Here is a 14,936-nt window from a genome sequence, read left to right as displayed (position 1 = left end):
TGGTGACTTTCTTACCTAGAGAGCATGCCCAGAGGTGTAACATTAAGTGATCCCATCAGCATTGCCAGGGCCATCCCTGGTGCTTCCCGTTCTATTACTTCTTTTGTGGCCTGTAATTAAAGATTAAATAGCAGACTGAGTGAAATTAGCCAAAAAGAAGGAATGCAGAGTAGTAAAATTAACTTCAAAGTAAGTATAAACCATTCTTTTTCTAAACCACACTTTGTAGTTCCAGACTTTTTGTTTTTTTTTTAAGGCAGCAAGACTCAGTTCTTTGGGACCATTGAATAAAAGTCGAGAACCAAGACATCCAGGGAACTTTTACATTAGCAGACCTTTCTTATCTGTGACAATTCAGAAGTATTTGATAAAAGTCTCATCTCGCCTAATAACCTAAATTTTAAAAGGAAGTCCCAGATTGCTATTAGGACTCAATAGATTTCTAAGGGTAAGAAATTTGGGTAAATTTATTTTTGTCTATTATTCTTAAAATAATTAGTCTTTCCCTGAAACCCTATGATCATTTTGTATCTCTCCTAGCTCTATAATTTTATGATATAATTAAAAAGAACTCAAGAAGTCACCAGTCAACTTTTCCCATGTATTGGGTAGAAAAAAACCCTCTAGGTTCCATATCTTCAATATGAATTACCATCTATTTTAAAAATAATAAAAGTGATAGGCTTTATTTATATAATGCAAGTTTTAAGATAGAACATTTTTAAGACAAGTGTGTTTAAGCCTGGAATAAGCTAATGAAGGAGACAGGAAAATTTCATTTTCTAAAGCTAAATCAAAATCAGTATTTATTATTCTGTGATGGTGAAGATATGAGAGTGAAATATATGATTTAATTAATTCCTAATCCTCTGTTTCTATAAATATAGATTACAATACTTGGGGGGCAATACAAAAGTGAAATCTGTAAAACAAAGTGTTTCAATAAATAAGAAAAATGCAAATGAAATAAAAAGTAAATTATGGAGTAATACAGAGAAAGGTCAGTCAACTTTTAAGATGAATTGTTAGTTAACACCTTATAACTATACAGAATAAAGGACGACTAGAATTGATGTAATCTACTGGTCTACTGAATCCCAGCATAATTCAATACAATGGCAGACATTTTAAAAGAAACTAATATACCAAAATAACTTTTCAATAAATTGTGCTTTAAAAATAGACGGCCAGAAGATAGGAGAAAGGAAATTCTTAAATTCCTAAATTTAAAGTTAATTACTTTCATTTAAATGCATAGCTAAAAATTGTCAAGCTAGCCTTATCAGAATCTATCTTTTGTTTTCCAAATTCAAAATCTGGTATGATTTTTAGGTCTCTTGAGAAGAAACACTATTGCCATGTTATAATGATGTATTCCAAAGTACAGTAGCATGGTTTATTTAAAGATAAGGGAAAAATATCAACATGTAGCTGAGAAGAAGTCTTTCATTTAAACAAATACTTTAAAGCACAACATTTATCCATTTCCACATTAGTTTTTAAACACCTATGTACTAGGATGTATTCTATGCAATGAATATGCATAGAATTAATTCTATGCATTAACATTTGTCACCTGGCACATAAAAAACTCAATTGGCAAATTATATTTGAGAATCACCTAAAATATGCAATTCATTAAATTTTCTACATACTCTTAAAATATGCAATTGAATTTGGTCAGATCACAGTGGTTTACCTTGGTTGCCTCATCTCACTTTTCAAAGAATCGTTTTACTGGACTTTGATTTTGTGGCATGCAATTGAAGCCAATGAAATGGCTCAGTGCGACTCATACATCAGAAAGTATCTGAGGCCATTGTTCACTACATTGCATTGTGATTCTCTTGAAGAGAATCTACAGAGAAATTTCCTCTTAAGTGTCACAAGTAAGAATGGGTCTTTTTCTGCTACCAGTTTGTTTTTAAATTATGATGCTTGTGTTATCCTTTAGAACAGAGGCAAATTTGTGGATACTGTTTTAGTATGCTTCCTGAACACAATCTAATTGCATCTTATTGTTCCTTGCCCTATTTTTTCACATTTATCTTGTTAAACGTTGTGTTCTATGTGTTTGAATAAACCATCTTAATTATTTTTAGTGTATCAATAAATAAATGGATGATGGATGGATTAATGATTTTTTTATACAAAGGTCTTCATCTTTTTCCAAACATAATTTAGGGAGGACAGTTAATTCTTTCTGAAGACTTTCTAGAGAATTTGGGCTTATAGACACAATTCTTGTATATTTTAGAAAAGAACAGAAAAGGAAATTATATACTTTGGTGATGTCACTAAAAGGCACTGGTGTTCACAGTGGTGATGGGGAGATTATCAGACTCTCTCTAGGACTAGACAAAAACCAACTTTTCAACAGTATCCCTAAGTAATGCACAAATATGATCTTTCTTACATCTATGTCAAATACATCTTTTCCATGAAACATCAAAACCTTCTATTTCCTTTTTCTTTTTCCTCTTAAGCTGTTTGGTATAGCAGTAAAAACACCATCTGTGAGATCAGACAGTACCACTACATAGCTAAGGTTGATCAGAATAAGGGCTGGATATATTGCAGCACCTAGCACAATACCCAACATATACTATGTGTATTCAATAAATTTTTGTTGAATAAAAGAATTAATGAATACGTGAAGCAATATACATTTGAAACTCGGCTTTATCACTTAATTGTTCTGTGCATTACAACAAAATGTTTAACTTTTCTGAGCTTTACTGTACTTATGAATAAAATGGATATAATAATAAAACATATCTACATCTAATGAGAAGTAAATGATATAAGTAAATTACCTATCACAGAGTAGGTATTCAATACATGTCAATTCTCTCTATGCCTCTACTTTCCAATTCACCTTACATCCTTGCAGTTTTGATCTTACCAGTTAGAGAACAGGAGTAATAAAAAAACACACACACAGAAACCAAACCTAGAAACAGTGGTTGAGAACCAAAGATGAAGGAAAGGGAATGGAGAGCAAGAACCTAAATCTTAGAATGTTGACAAGTGGGGGAAAGGAAGCAGAACACTGAAATAGTGGAATCTAAAGAGAACAAGAGGTCAAATGAAGTGGAAATTGGAAGAAGTATAGGAGGGCAAGAGCTGGTGAAGGCACAATTAGAAGGAAAAGAGCAAAAGAATAAAACAGGAAAAAGTGATCTAAATTCTTTAAAAATCCAAACAGTAGAATACTTTCAACATGTAGCTTTAACCTTTCAATCATATATACTACTATGCAATAGATAATGCAGATTATATGTGCCTTTATTATCCAAATAGATATCATTCATTATTAATAGACTAGAGGGCTGGTGCACGAAATTTGTGCACGGGGGTGTGTGTCCCTCAGCCCAGCCTGCACCCTCTCCAATCTGGGATCCCTCTCACAATCCAGTACTGCTGGCTCCCAAATGCTCACCTGCCTGCCTTCCTGATGGCCCCTAACCGCTTCTGCCTACCAGCCTGATCACCCCCTAACCACTCCCCTGCCAGCCTGTTTGCCCCTAACTGCCCTCCCCTGCAGGTCTGGTCACCCCTAACTGCCCTCCCCTGCAGGCCTGGTCCCCCCCAACTACTGTCCCCTGCAGGCCTGGGTCCCCCCCAACTGCCCTTCCCTGCAGGCCCGGTCGCCCCCAACTTCCCTCCTCTGCCAGCCTGGTCACCCCCAACTGCCCTCCCTTGCAGGCCTGGTCCCTCCCAACTGCCCTCCCCTGCTGGCCATCTTGTGGTGGCCATCTTGTGTCCACATGGGGGCAGCCATCTTTGACCACATGGGGGGAGCCATCTTGTGTGTTGGCGTGATGGTTAATTTGCATATTACTCTTTTATTAGAGAGGATAGAGGCCTGGTGCATGAGTCGGGGCCAGCTGGTTTGCCCTGAAAGGTGTTCCGGATCAGAATGGGGGTTCCTTTGGGGCGTGGGGTGGCCTGGGCTAGGGGCCTGTGGTGGTTCGCAGGCTGGCCATGTCCCCCGGCGACCCAAGCAGAGGCCCTGGGATCTGGGATTTATTTATCTTCTATAATTGAAACTTTGTAGCCTTAAGTGGAGGCCTGGGCTGGCCAGGGTGTGCAGAAAGCTTGGCTTCCTCCATTGCCGGGGAAACCCAAGCCTCCTGCTTGCTCCGTGGCCGCAGCCATCTTGGTTGGGTTAACTTGCATACTCTCTCCTGATTGTCTGGTGGGAGTGGCTTGTGGGTGTAGTGGAGTGATGGTTAATTTGCATATTACTCTTTTATTAGATAGGACTAGAGCCCTGGTGCATAAAAATTCATGCACTGGAGGGGGGGTGTCCCTCAGCCTGGCCTGCGCTTTCTCACGGTCTGGGAGCCCTTAGTGGCAGGAGGTGACCTGGTGATCAGGGGAAGGCGATGCACCCATCACACCTCTGCTGCTGCCACTGCCGGCGGTGCAAACCTCGGTTGGCCCTGTTTACCTGACCCTCAGGTGGCCCTGGGCGGTTGGGCAGCCACCATCTGAGGCTGGCCTGTGCCTTGGGCTGGGCCTGGGTGGCTGAGCAGCTGCCATACAAGGCTTGCCTGTGCCTTGGGCTGGCCGTGGGCGGCTGGGGGGTTAAAGGGACTGTGGCTGTGGGCGCTGCCATCTTTGTGGCTGTGGGTGCCGCCGTCTTTGAGGGCGTGGCGGTCAATTAGCATATTCCCTCCTTATTGACAGTGGATGCTGCCATCTTTGTGAGGGTGTGACGGTCAATTAGCATATTCCCTCTTTATTAGATAGAATTCTTTCTATTTACTAACTATAATGTAACTTCCCTGAATGCTAAGATCATAACTCTCTCCATGTGTTGTTCCCAGGTCCTAGCACAGTGCAGTTAGTCAGTACTCATTAATATATGAATGAGGACTTCTTAATCTTTGTGACAGTGTCAATTAGCATATTCCCTCTTTATTAGATAGGATTATTCATAATCCATGGAAAAAAGGATGCCATTGAAACTTTAAAACCATTTTTCTTAATTTGTTTAATGTTTCTACTTTCTCATACATTAATTTGATTATTAAATTATTTTTTTTCCATGAGCAATAGTAGAAATTTATATTTCTACTTCTGATATAATCTTTTCTGAACTAGTAGTGTTTAAAATAATGATGTTTAATTAGATTTAGCTATTCCCTGTAAATAAGACATTTTATCTTTAACTTATAAATACTTTCTAAACTATGAAAATTCAATCTCCTATGGAAAATTGCTTACTTATTTTTTTACCCTTGACACTTTGAAGAGAACATGTAAGTCAGAAAGATGCTTCAAAAGACTGCTCAAATTGCAAAAAAAGAGTGTCATAAACAATGATTCGACAGGTAGGGAACTGGTCAATGAAATTGAGTTCCATTTTTAACTTCACAGAAAAAAAGGACCTTAAAAAATGTTATTGCTAACTAGCAATCACATTTAAATAAGTACAGGACACATAGCAGCTACATGTAAATGGGTAGAAATTTCTTATATTCATGGTGATTGTGAAAAAATCACATTTACTTACTTTTATAGACATTTATTAACAGACCATAATTTGTATTAATATTTACATGCTTGTTACTCAACTATGTAGGTTTAATAAAATATCCTCCTAACAATCACTACAGTGCTCTCTGCTGATTAATCTTAAGTAACAAAGAATATCTTTGAAACACCATCTAATGGCTAATAATAATGTAAAGCTATCAAGTTAGGATCTGGTTAGAGGAGTAGTTCTCTATCTTTAGTGTACATCAGAATCTTCTAGAGGCATTGAACAACACTGATTGCTGGGCCCCACCCAAAGACCTTGATTCAGAATGTGTGACTGGAGCCTCAAAATTTGCATTTATAACAGGTTATGCTTGTGATGATGGTCAGAGGACCACACTTTGAAAAACACACTTTAAATGGACCTAATGAGGTTGATTCATGATAATGTGTACTATTTGATCTAATCTTCATGATCACCTTATATTCAACTTTGTAAATCATACTGAAATAAATGTTAGGATATTTCATAAGAGCAAAATGTAGACCGAGTGAGAAGATAAATTTGGAGAAGATAATAAGCAGTATAATGCCATCCAATTAAATTTTCCTTACTCTGTTCATTAAAGGGCAAACATATTAATTTTATTTTACACTTTAAAAAAAAGTTATAATAAACTATCAGTTCAGAGCCTGTCCCTTTAAGTATACTATGGTACAGAGAAGCTATTTTTAATATATTTTTTCTCAGGACTACATAGACATGATATATAAAATTTACATATATGACTCACTCCTAAGGATGCTCAATGAATACCAGATATAAGTCTTCTTTCTCCTCTCATTTAAGAAACAGAGCAAAATGAAAGTAAGAGACACATTATTATAAGGGCAGCTTTAAATTTATTTTAATTAATTAAAAGTTCATTTGTAGATTTTGTAATTTTATATTAGTTGCAAACACCTTTCAAACAATCATAACCCATCACTGTCTCATAGCAGTGTGACTAAAGCAGTTAAACACGACTGCAACAAGAAGGAGAAGATGCAACCCACGATATAGGTAGTTATCCCAGTTTTACTTGGAAGATATGATCTGGTTGATAATGTATGTTTTCCCTTGGAGTTTTAGGCTTCTTAAATATTTATATCTTCTTCCACTCCTGGAAGAAGCAGAAAGCTTTTCAAAATGGATATACTTTATTTTGTTTTTCAAAGTTGTACAATATTTGAATAAGATCTGGTTATGATAAAAGATCAAGGGAGACTGTATAATTATAGAGAAAGCAAGAAAAAAAAGAAGTAAAAATTTAAGTACTGTAGCCAATTTCATCTTCTATTCCATTCAATGAACATATACTTTGCAGTGAGCATGAGATGCTGAGTTACCAGTAAGTCTGCTGTTTCTCTAGTTCACCTCAGTTTCCATAAGCATCACTGAGTTAACATATCACTGTGCTAAGTAAGATTATGATGAGCAAAGGTAAGTATTTCTTGTATAACATGGTCTCTAAAACAAGCGAAGCAATTTATCTGAGTCAACGAAAGGATTTATTTCGATTTCAGAGTAAAAACCAATTGTTGGGCTACTGAGAATATATCTTTCTATAATAATACTACATTACAGTTACTTTACCAATGAAAAATCTCTCCCTGCTTGCTAACATTTAGATCCCAACCTCTGCTAAATAACTAACTTGAGTACAGTGATGAATACTCCTTAGCTTCAAAACATTTTTCTTTACCCAGTTATTTTTCACATTGTTTTCCTCCTTTATCTAAAAATCCTATCTAATAAAGAGGGAATACGCAAATTGAACATCATGCCCTCACAAAGATGGTGGCACCCACAGCCAATAAGGAGGGAATATACTAACTGACTGTCACGCCCTCAAATAGGGCGATGCCCACAGCCACAAGATGGCAGCGCCCAGTCCCCTCAACCCCACTGGGTGGCAGGCAAGCGGCAGGGCCGGGCCCACCCCTAGGTGGGTTGGGCTGCTTCACATACCTGCCTCTGGAGTCCCCCATACCCTCAGCTCCCCAGCCGCCCAGGGCGGACCCGAGGTGCAGACAAACCTTGGATGTTGGCTGCCCAGCTGCCCAGGGCTGCCCGAAGCTCAGGTAACCAGGGCCAGCCGAGGCTTGTGCTGCCGGCAGTTGCAGCAGCAGAGGTGTGATGGGAGCATCGCCTTCCCCTGATCACCGGGTCACCTCCTGCCCCTGAGGGCTCCCAGACTGTGAGAGGGGACAGGCCAGGCTGAGGGATCCCCCTCCAGTGCATGAATTCTCATGCACCGGGCCTCTAGTTAATTTAATAAATATTTAAAAATTATCACACACATATTTTTATGGCATAGAATTTTGGGCTGATATCTTAGAATCAAGATTTGTAATTTAAGATCTGAGGATCACAGACTCTTTCAGAACCTCTAAACGACGGTGCTCAGAGCAAGGTAGGTCACTATCCGCAAAAAAGTATATGTCACTTTCAAGTTTGAGATTTAAAAGAAGTCAAAATAGAGTCCATCCTTGAACAACAGCAACAACAGATTGCACTTCATAAAACTAAGGGTAATGTATATGTGTATGTGTGTGCATACATGCACACATGTTCTAGGATTGGAATTGAGTTCCTCAGGCTGAGGCTATAGGCAACCGAAGAGTTCATTTTATCAGGGCAGCTGGTGGGACTGAGGAAGAAGAAGTTGGTTGCCCATTACTTGGTCAAAATGGGTGGAAATAAACATCCCTACTCACACAAACAAACATACACATGCATGCCCAAGGCTGCTCATTTATAACATTTTCTCTTTCGATGCTACCTCAATGTTCATTTTAGCTGAATAATCTGCTCTAGAAATTGTACCCTTAAGTGTGGCTCATGATATGCAAGAACCAAACCAAATTCATAAGAATCACCCAAATAAAGGATATCTAACAATTCAGGTTTATAAAACAAACCTAAAGATTTGATAACCAGGCAATATTATTTTATATTAAGATAATTATGTACAGTGTTAACTCAAGTCCTGTCTTCACAGAATAAAAATCAAGTATCTAAGAGCAGAGGGTACCCAAAGCATTGAGTGGAGCAAATGGAAACTGCCATTTTGTTCAACACTGTAATAGGAAGGGCAGACTTCAATTCTAACCAAATTTGCTTCTAGGGAAAGAAGAGAAAACAAAAAAGTAGGTGTGGATATGGGGGTTGGGGGGATGATACCACTAGATTATGCCACATCCTAGCTTCCAAGAGTTCTTCTTCTTTCTTTTATTAATGTAGATTGACCAGAAGCTATCAGACATTTTGTGATTTTCTCTGAATAATTTTTATATATCTCAGCTTCTGCAAATTCTGTTTAAACCTTTTTATATTACAAAATGATAGTCTATATAAGGAATATTTTCCTTAATCTTCTTGACCTGTCTCTGATTGCCAGCAGCAATGACAAGAAAACATCAGAGAGAAACAGTACTGTTTCAAAAGGATGAAATCAGAAAAAAAAATATGGCTATTAATTTTCAGCATCTCAAAATAAATCTGGCCTAAATAAATCAGGGCAAATGTAGTTATATTCTTAAAGTTATTTATAAAACTGTTCTTGTGTCATCACAGAGGTAGTCAGAAAGCTAAATAAATAGCAATTAATAGAAATCCAAAATATTAGTCTGTTAAAAGCAGTAAAGATTATATAAAACAAATGACTAATGTTATGGCTCATCATAACAGAAAAGTAACCTCACAATTACTCAGGTGCTACCTCAGAACAATATGTTTTGAGTCTAATAGGATATATTCTGAACATAAATCTTTAAAAATAAAAGGGCACTGTTTCTGGTTAAACTATGGATAACTATGACATGAGGCTAAAAAATGAATGAGTTTCAACACTGACATATTAAGATTGTTCTATGGATTGTGCTCAAGATTTTCCAAAGTTTTTCAACTAAGTGGAACAGTAAAATTATTATAAGTGAGAGGCCAAATTATGTAAGGATAAAAAATTTTAATATATTCTTTTTATATTAAAAATATACTATTTTTATTAAGTGATGGAAGATTTAAAAAATTGGTCCCCAAAACATTAAAGTGAGAAGGCAGGTAGCATTAGAAAAATTTAAAGTATTGAATACATTAGGAAGAGAAAATAATACAATCTTAGATATTTAATTCACTTTTTGAAACAAAATCATTTTATTTAAATATTAGTAAATTAAAGTCAAATATGATTACTACATTTAAAGTATATAACACACTTGGGAATTAATTCCTTTTTGTATCTAAATCAAATCTATATATATAAAACCCTAAGCGACCAGAAAACTGGATGACCCGCAGGCAGATAGCTATGACGCGCACTGACCAGCAGCGGGCAGACACTCAATGCACAGGCATGGAAACATGGAACAGAATGATGAATCTCACAAGGAAGGGGGGCTGGGGGAGGGTGGGAAGAGATTCACGAATCCATGCACTGGGCCTCTAGTTCTTATATAAGTGATTTGTCCTTCTTTGGTTACTTTTAAAACCATTGCCTTTTCTCCATTCTTCTTTTTGGGGCTATGATGAATATACTTTGGTATTTCTCATTTCATTCTCCATACCTATGTCTCTCTTATATCCCCATTAAATTATCTCTCTATGTAATTTTTCCAACATGAATTGAAAAAATAGTAATTTCCTCAGATAAGTATTTCAGTGTGCGAATTCTCTCTTCTGCTGGTCTAATCTGCTGTTTTATCTGCTCATCAATTTTTTAAACTTACATTTTCTTATTTCTAAGAACCCCATTTTCCCAAAATTGCTCATTCATAAATGATCTCATTTTATATCTTTATTTTTGTTAGTCTGTTTTTGTTCTATTGGACATTTCACCATACACAGGTTAAACATATATCCTGGCTTGCCAGGGACAGTTTGATGTGCTTCTGTTGTGTCTGCTGAACCTGTCTGGTTTAGGATTTGTCCTAAACAAAAGTTCCCCAGTATGAACAATAAATGACAACAGTCACCTAATTCTTAGATGTCCTATACTTTTGTATTTGACAGTTCTAGCAGTTGTCATGTTTTTCAGTCCATCTATTGAATAATGGAGTTGCTGACTTGTGGTTGGTGAGTTTTAGTAGTATATTCATTACTTGATCTTAATCTGTTGAGAATACTGCTGAATTAAACTGGGGAATTTCCTTTGGAGAAAAATTATTTTTGTTTCTACCTTTAGCCAGAGGCACCACTGACAGTTTCCACTTCAGCCTCCAAAAGGTTCTCAGTCTCAGGGAATCCCAGGCTGAACTTCACACACTGCTGCTTATCCGAGGATAAGTGTCTCACCAGCAGTGCTGCTACAGTCATCTGTCCCAAGGCACCTTCTGTCTCTCCCAAGTTGGCTTCCTATAGTCTTGGCCAATGCTCCCTGCTGCTCTCACTTCCAACTCATGGTATTTTGGGGGAGAATGTAAATCTAAATACTGACAGTACCTGTCATTTTACAGGGTATGCCTCAGAGGATCTGTCCTTTTACTGGGTTAAGTTTTTCTATAGTGGGAAGGTTTTTCAAAGTACCAAATCAATGATTATTTCAGACCATACCTCTCTGTAAACTGCTTTATTACCTTATGAAATGGATGTCTTTTATATCATTACACTGACATTTTTGACACATTGCAGACTGCCCTACAGAGAGATGGTACCAATTTATCTTCTAAACAATAATGTACTTTTCACACAAACCTTGCCAATTCCAGGCAATCTCAATTTTAAATAGTTATTTAACTGGTGTGTACAAAACAACAGAATATTTTTAAAAGTTACATTTCTTACCAATTATAACAAGTACATATTTAAAAGCAACTTGCAACTTTTTGCTTACAAATTGTTTATATCCTTTGCCTACTTTCTATATTGATGGATATGTTCTTCCTATCGAATTATAATAAAACTTTATATACTGAAAATATTAAACTGTTGGCAGTTAAACCTATTGCAAATATTAATTTTTAAGTTTGACATTTGTAAAAATTTTTGCTTAGCTGATATTTCCATGAAGAGGTTTGAAATTGCTTATATAGGAGATTCTATAAGTATTTTTATTATATTTTCTGAGTTTCATGTCTCAACTAGTAAGGTTTCTCTGACCTAGAGATCATAAACATAACCTATTAATTTTAAAATCATAAACTTAGTTTTTTATGTTAAATGTTTAGTCCATGTTAAAGTTATTCATCTTCCAAAACATTGATAGGCAGTGCTATGTTACCAAAAGCTAACTGTACTGATTCTCTAGGTCACAAATAGGCAACTAGCTTTGCCACTATCTTAGATAGCAATCAATACATCTTTGAAGTGATGCTACTGGGGAATTTTCTGACTCACTGGCTTTATTCTCTTAAGGAATGCATATACAAACAAATTGAAATGCAGTAATTGCCCCATCTAGAAATAACTACTGGAACTCAATTAATTTCACTCCAGACAATTTCCTTCTTATTCATACAGATGCAATATTTTTAACTCCTTTCTTCCTTCCATCTCCTCACTCTTGCTTTTAACATACACATACACACAGAGACACACACACACACCCTCTCTCATTTTTTTCTTCCTGAGGTAAAAACAACTTTATTCATGACTAAATGTATAAATTTCGTGAAAAGTAAAACTCATGAAATCGGAAACAACAAAAAGGAAGATGAAGTTTTAAATTAAAAAAAAAAAAGGCCAATGCCACTATTCAGTCTAGACTGTTACCAATCTTCCTACAGATTCTCCATAAAGATTTCCATCAATTTATTCATTTTCAACTAATGATATCTATTCTTCTACAAGTGTGAACACTAAAGATAAATTTGGACATTATTTTGAATTCAATTTTAATTACTGAGTAGAATTCTATTTTTTTTTTCATTGCTCAGATTTTGTATTTTAGTAACATACACAAGTTTTTGAAGGCTGGCTCTGAAAACTATCCTCTGCAATCTTCAGACCCAGTTAGTAAAAAAGTGCTATAAATTCTATCCTGAGAGAGCCATCTATCCCTCTCTAATCTCTCCTGCATTTAGGTTCTCAACATCTTTTGTTTGAATATTCCAATAACCTCCTGACTGGTGTTATAACTAAGTTTACTCTCATTCAACCCATTCTCTACTCTGCTGCCAAAGTGGTCTTTCTGAATTTCAAAAATCATTAAATTCACTGCTGTTAACATCTTTCAAAAAAAATCTTAATTTTTTTCCACAGGAAAATCCAATTGCCTTTTATGTGACACAGTCTCCATAATTTGACCCTATCTACATCTCTAGGTTTTCTCCTGCCACTTCCATCTCAAAACCCAGTCTGCAGCCTGACTGATCTACTGGAAGAGTTAAGATTTCAGCCATTGTGCCTTTATAGAATTGATAAATTCTTCACAGTAGATTAATAAATATTGGCTTATTTCTACAATGGACTACTGCATGATAATGAGAATGAACAACTACATATAACGATATGAATCGATTTTACAAAACATAATGTTGAGCAAGAGAATCCAGACACAAAAGATTACATACTATATGGTTTTATTTATATAAAGTTTAGTAAAAAAAAAAAATAACCTATAATACTAAAAGTCAGAAGAGTAGTTACTTTTGACGGGCTATAACTGAAAGGGATGCTGATAACATTCTGGTGTCTTGATTTGGAAGTTGCTGGTTACATAAGTATATGTTTGTTTTTTGAAAATCCATTAAGCTATAACTATATTACTAGTGTGTTGTGTTTTTTTTTGTAAATTTAAGTAAAAGATAAATAGTACAAATAATAATAACAACAAAAACAGTTCCAGTATCACGTCTTTGAAATTTTTTCTAATTCCCTCAGGCAAACTTTATATCTTGCTTCTTTCACATACACAACATTACTATAATCATGATCATATTATATTTTATTTATCTAACTAGAGGCCTGGTGCATGGATTCGTGCATTGGTGGGGTCTCTTGGCCTGGCCTGTGCACTCTCACAATCCTGGACCCTCTTGGGGGATGTCAGACTGCTGGTTTCCACCCAATCTCCACAGGCTAGGCTGAGGGACCCCGCCAGTGCATGAATCAGTGCACCGGGACTCTAGAATGTATTTCAGATCTTGGTTAATCTCTTCCTGTCCTCCTCCCTTCCCCTTCCCCTCTGAGATTCATCAGTCCGTTCCACGTTTCCAATGCCTGTGTGTTGAGCATCTGTCCCCTGGTGGTCAGTGTGCATCATAGCTACCAGTTGAACAGTCAAATGGTTGCTTAGGCTTTTATATATAGACTAGAGGCCCGGTGCATGAAAATTCATGCACTGGAGGGGGGTTCCTCAGCCCAGCCTGCCCACTCTCACAGTCCAGGAGCCCTCAGGGGCAGGAGGCAACCCGGCGATCAGGGGAAGGTGATGCCCCCATCACACCTCTGCTGCCGCCACTGCCGGCAGCGCAAGCCTCGGCCGGCCCTGGTTACCTGAGCCTTGGGCGGCCCTAGGCGGCTGGGCAGCCGCCATCTAAGGCTTACCTGTGCCTGGGGCTGGCCCTGGGCAGTTGGGGGGCTGAGGGACTCCGGAGGCAGGTGCACGGAGTGGCGGGGCCCACCAGGGGGCGGCCCAGGGCTTGCCACATGCCTGCCGCCCCAGCAGGGCTGAGGAGACTGGGTGCTGCCATCTTGTGGCTGTGGGCGCTGCCATCTTTGAGGGCGTGGCAGTCAATTAGCATATTACCTCATTGGCTTTGGGCGCCCCCATCTTTGAGAGCGTGGCAGTCAATTAGCATAGTCCCTCCTTATTGGCTGTGGGCGCCGCCATCTTTGAGGGCGGACAGTCAATTAGCATATTCCCTCCTTATAGGCTGTGGGTGCCGCCATCTTTGAGGGTGGGACAGTCAATTAGCATATTCCCTCTTTATTAGATAGGAGGACTAGAGGCCCGGTGCACAAAATTTGTGCACTGGGCAGGGGGGTCCTAGCCTGTGCCCTCTTGCAGTCCGGGACCCCTCAGGGGATGTCCGACTGCCAGCTTGTGGCTGGATAGCCTTCTGCTGCTGCACGGCCTATTGCTTGAGCTTCAGCAGCTGCTGCACATGCACAGGCTAGGCCATCACAGTCTGTCCTGCGAACACCATCGAGTGGGTGAGTCAAGCACGGAGGCAGGCTCACCCTGAGTTCTCTATGCTTCCCTGAGTCACTGACTTATTCAGACTGACTGCCTTCTACAGAGAACAGCACCGGGATCATGCTTAAGCCGGCAGTCGGACATCCCTCTCATAGTCCGGGACCCCTCTGGGGATGTAGCAGTGCACCAAGTGGCAGGTGACCAGGGAGGAGCCCGAATCGGGGCTGGACACCATGCTGTTTGTGCTCATCCTGGCCTGCCGTGCCTGCTGCCATCACTTGGTAGTGCTGCCATGGAGTTGGGAGAGGCTCCTGACGTGGCAGCTAC

At 38.4% G+C, this 14,936-nt stretch overlaps 1 protein-coding gene across 2 annotated transcripts in view; it reads right to left on the bottom strand.

The window, feature by feature from the left end:
* The window catches only part of GPHN (gephyrin), a 422,394-nt gene that overhangs the window by 207,714 nt on the left and 199,744 nt on the right, over nt 1-14,936 (bottom strand). For both annotated transcript variants that reach the window (XM_079768794.1, XM_079768793.1), the window contains exon 5: nt 16-110. In XM_079768794.1, coding sequence (XP_079624920.1) covers nt 16-110 — 95 coding nt within the window. The remainder of the gene's footprint in view (nt 1-15; nt 111-14,936) is intronic.

Source organism: Cnephaeus nilssonii (assembly GCF_951640355.1).
Source record: "Cnephaeus nilssonii genome assembly, chromosome: 4".
Taxonomy (NCBI): Eukaryota; Metazoa; Chordata; class Mammalia; order Chiroptera; family Vespertilionidae; genus Cnephaeus; species Cnephaeus nilssonii.
The sequence above is the reverse complement of the archived record's forward strand: the minus strand, read 5'-3'. Positions and strand labels throughout refer to the sequence as shown.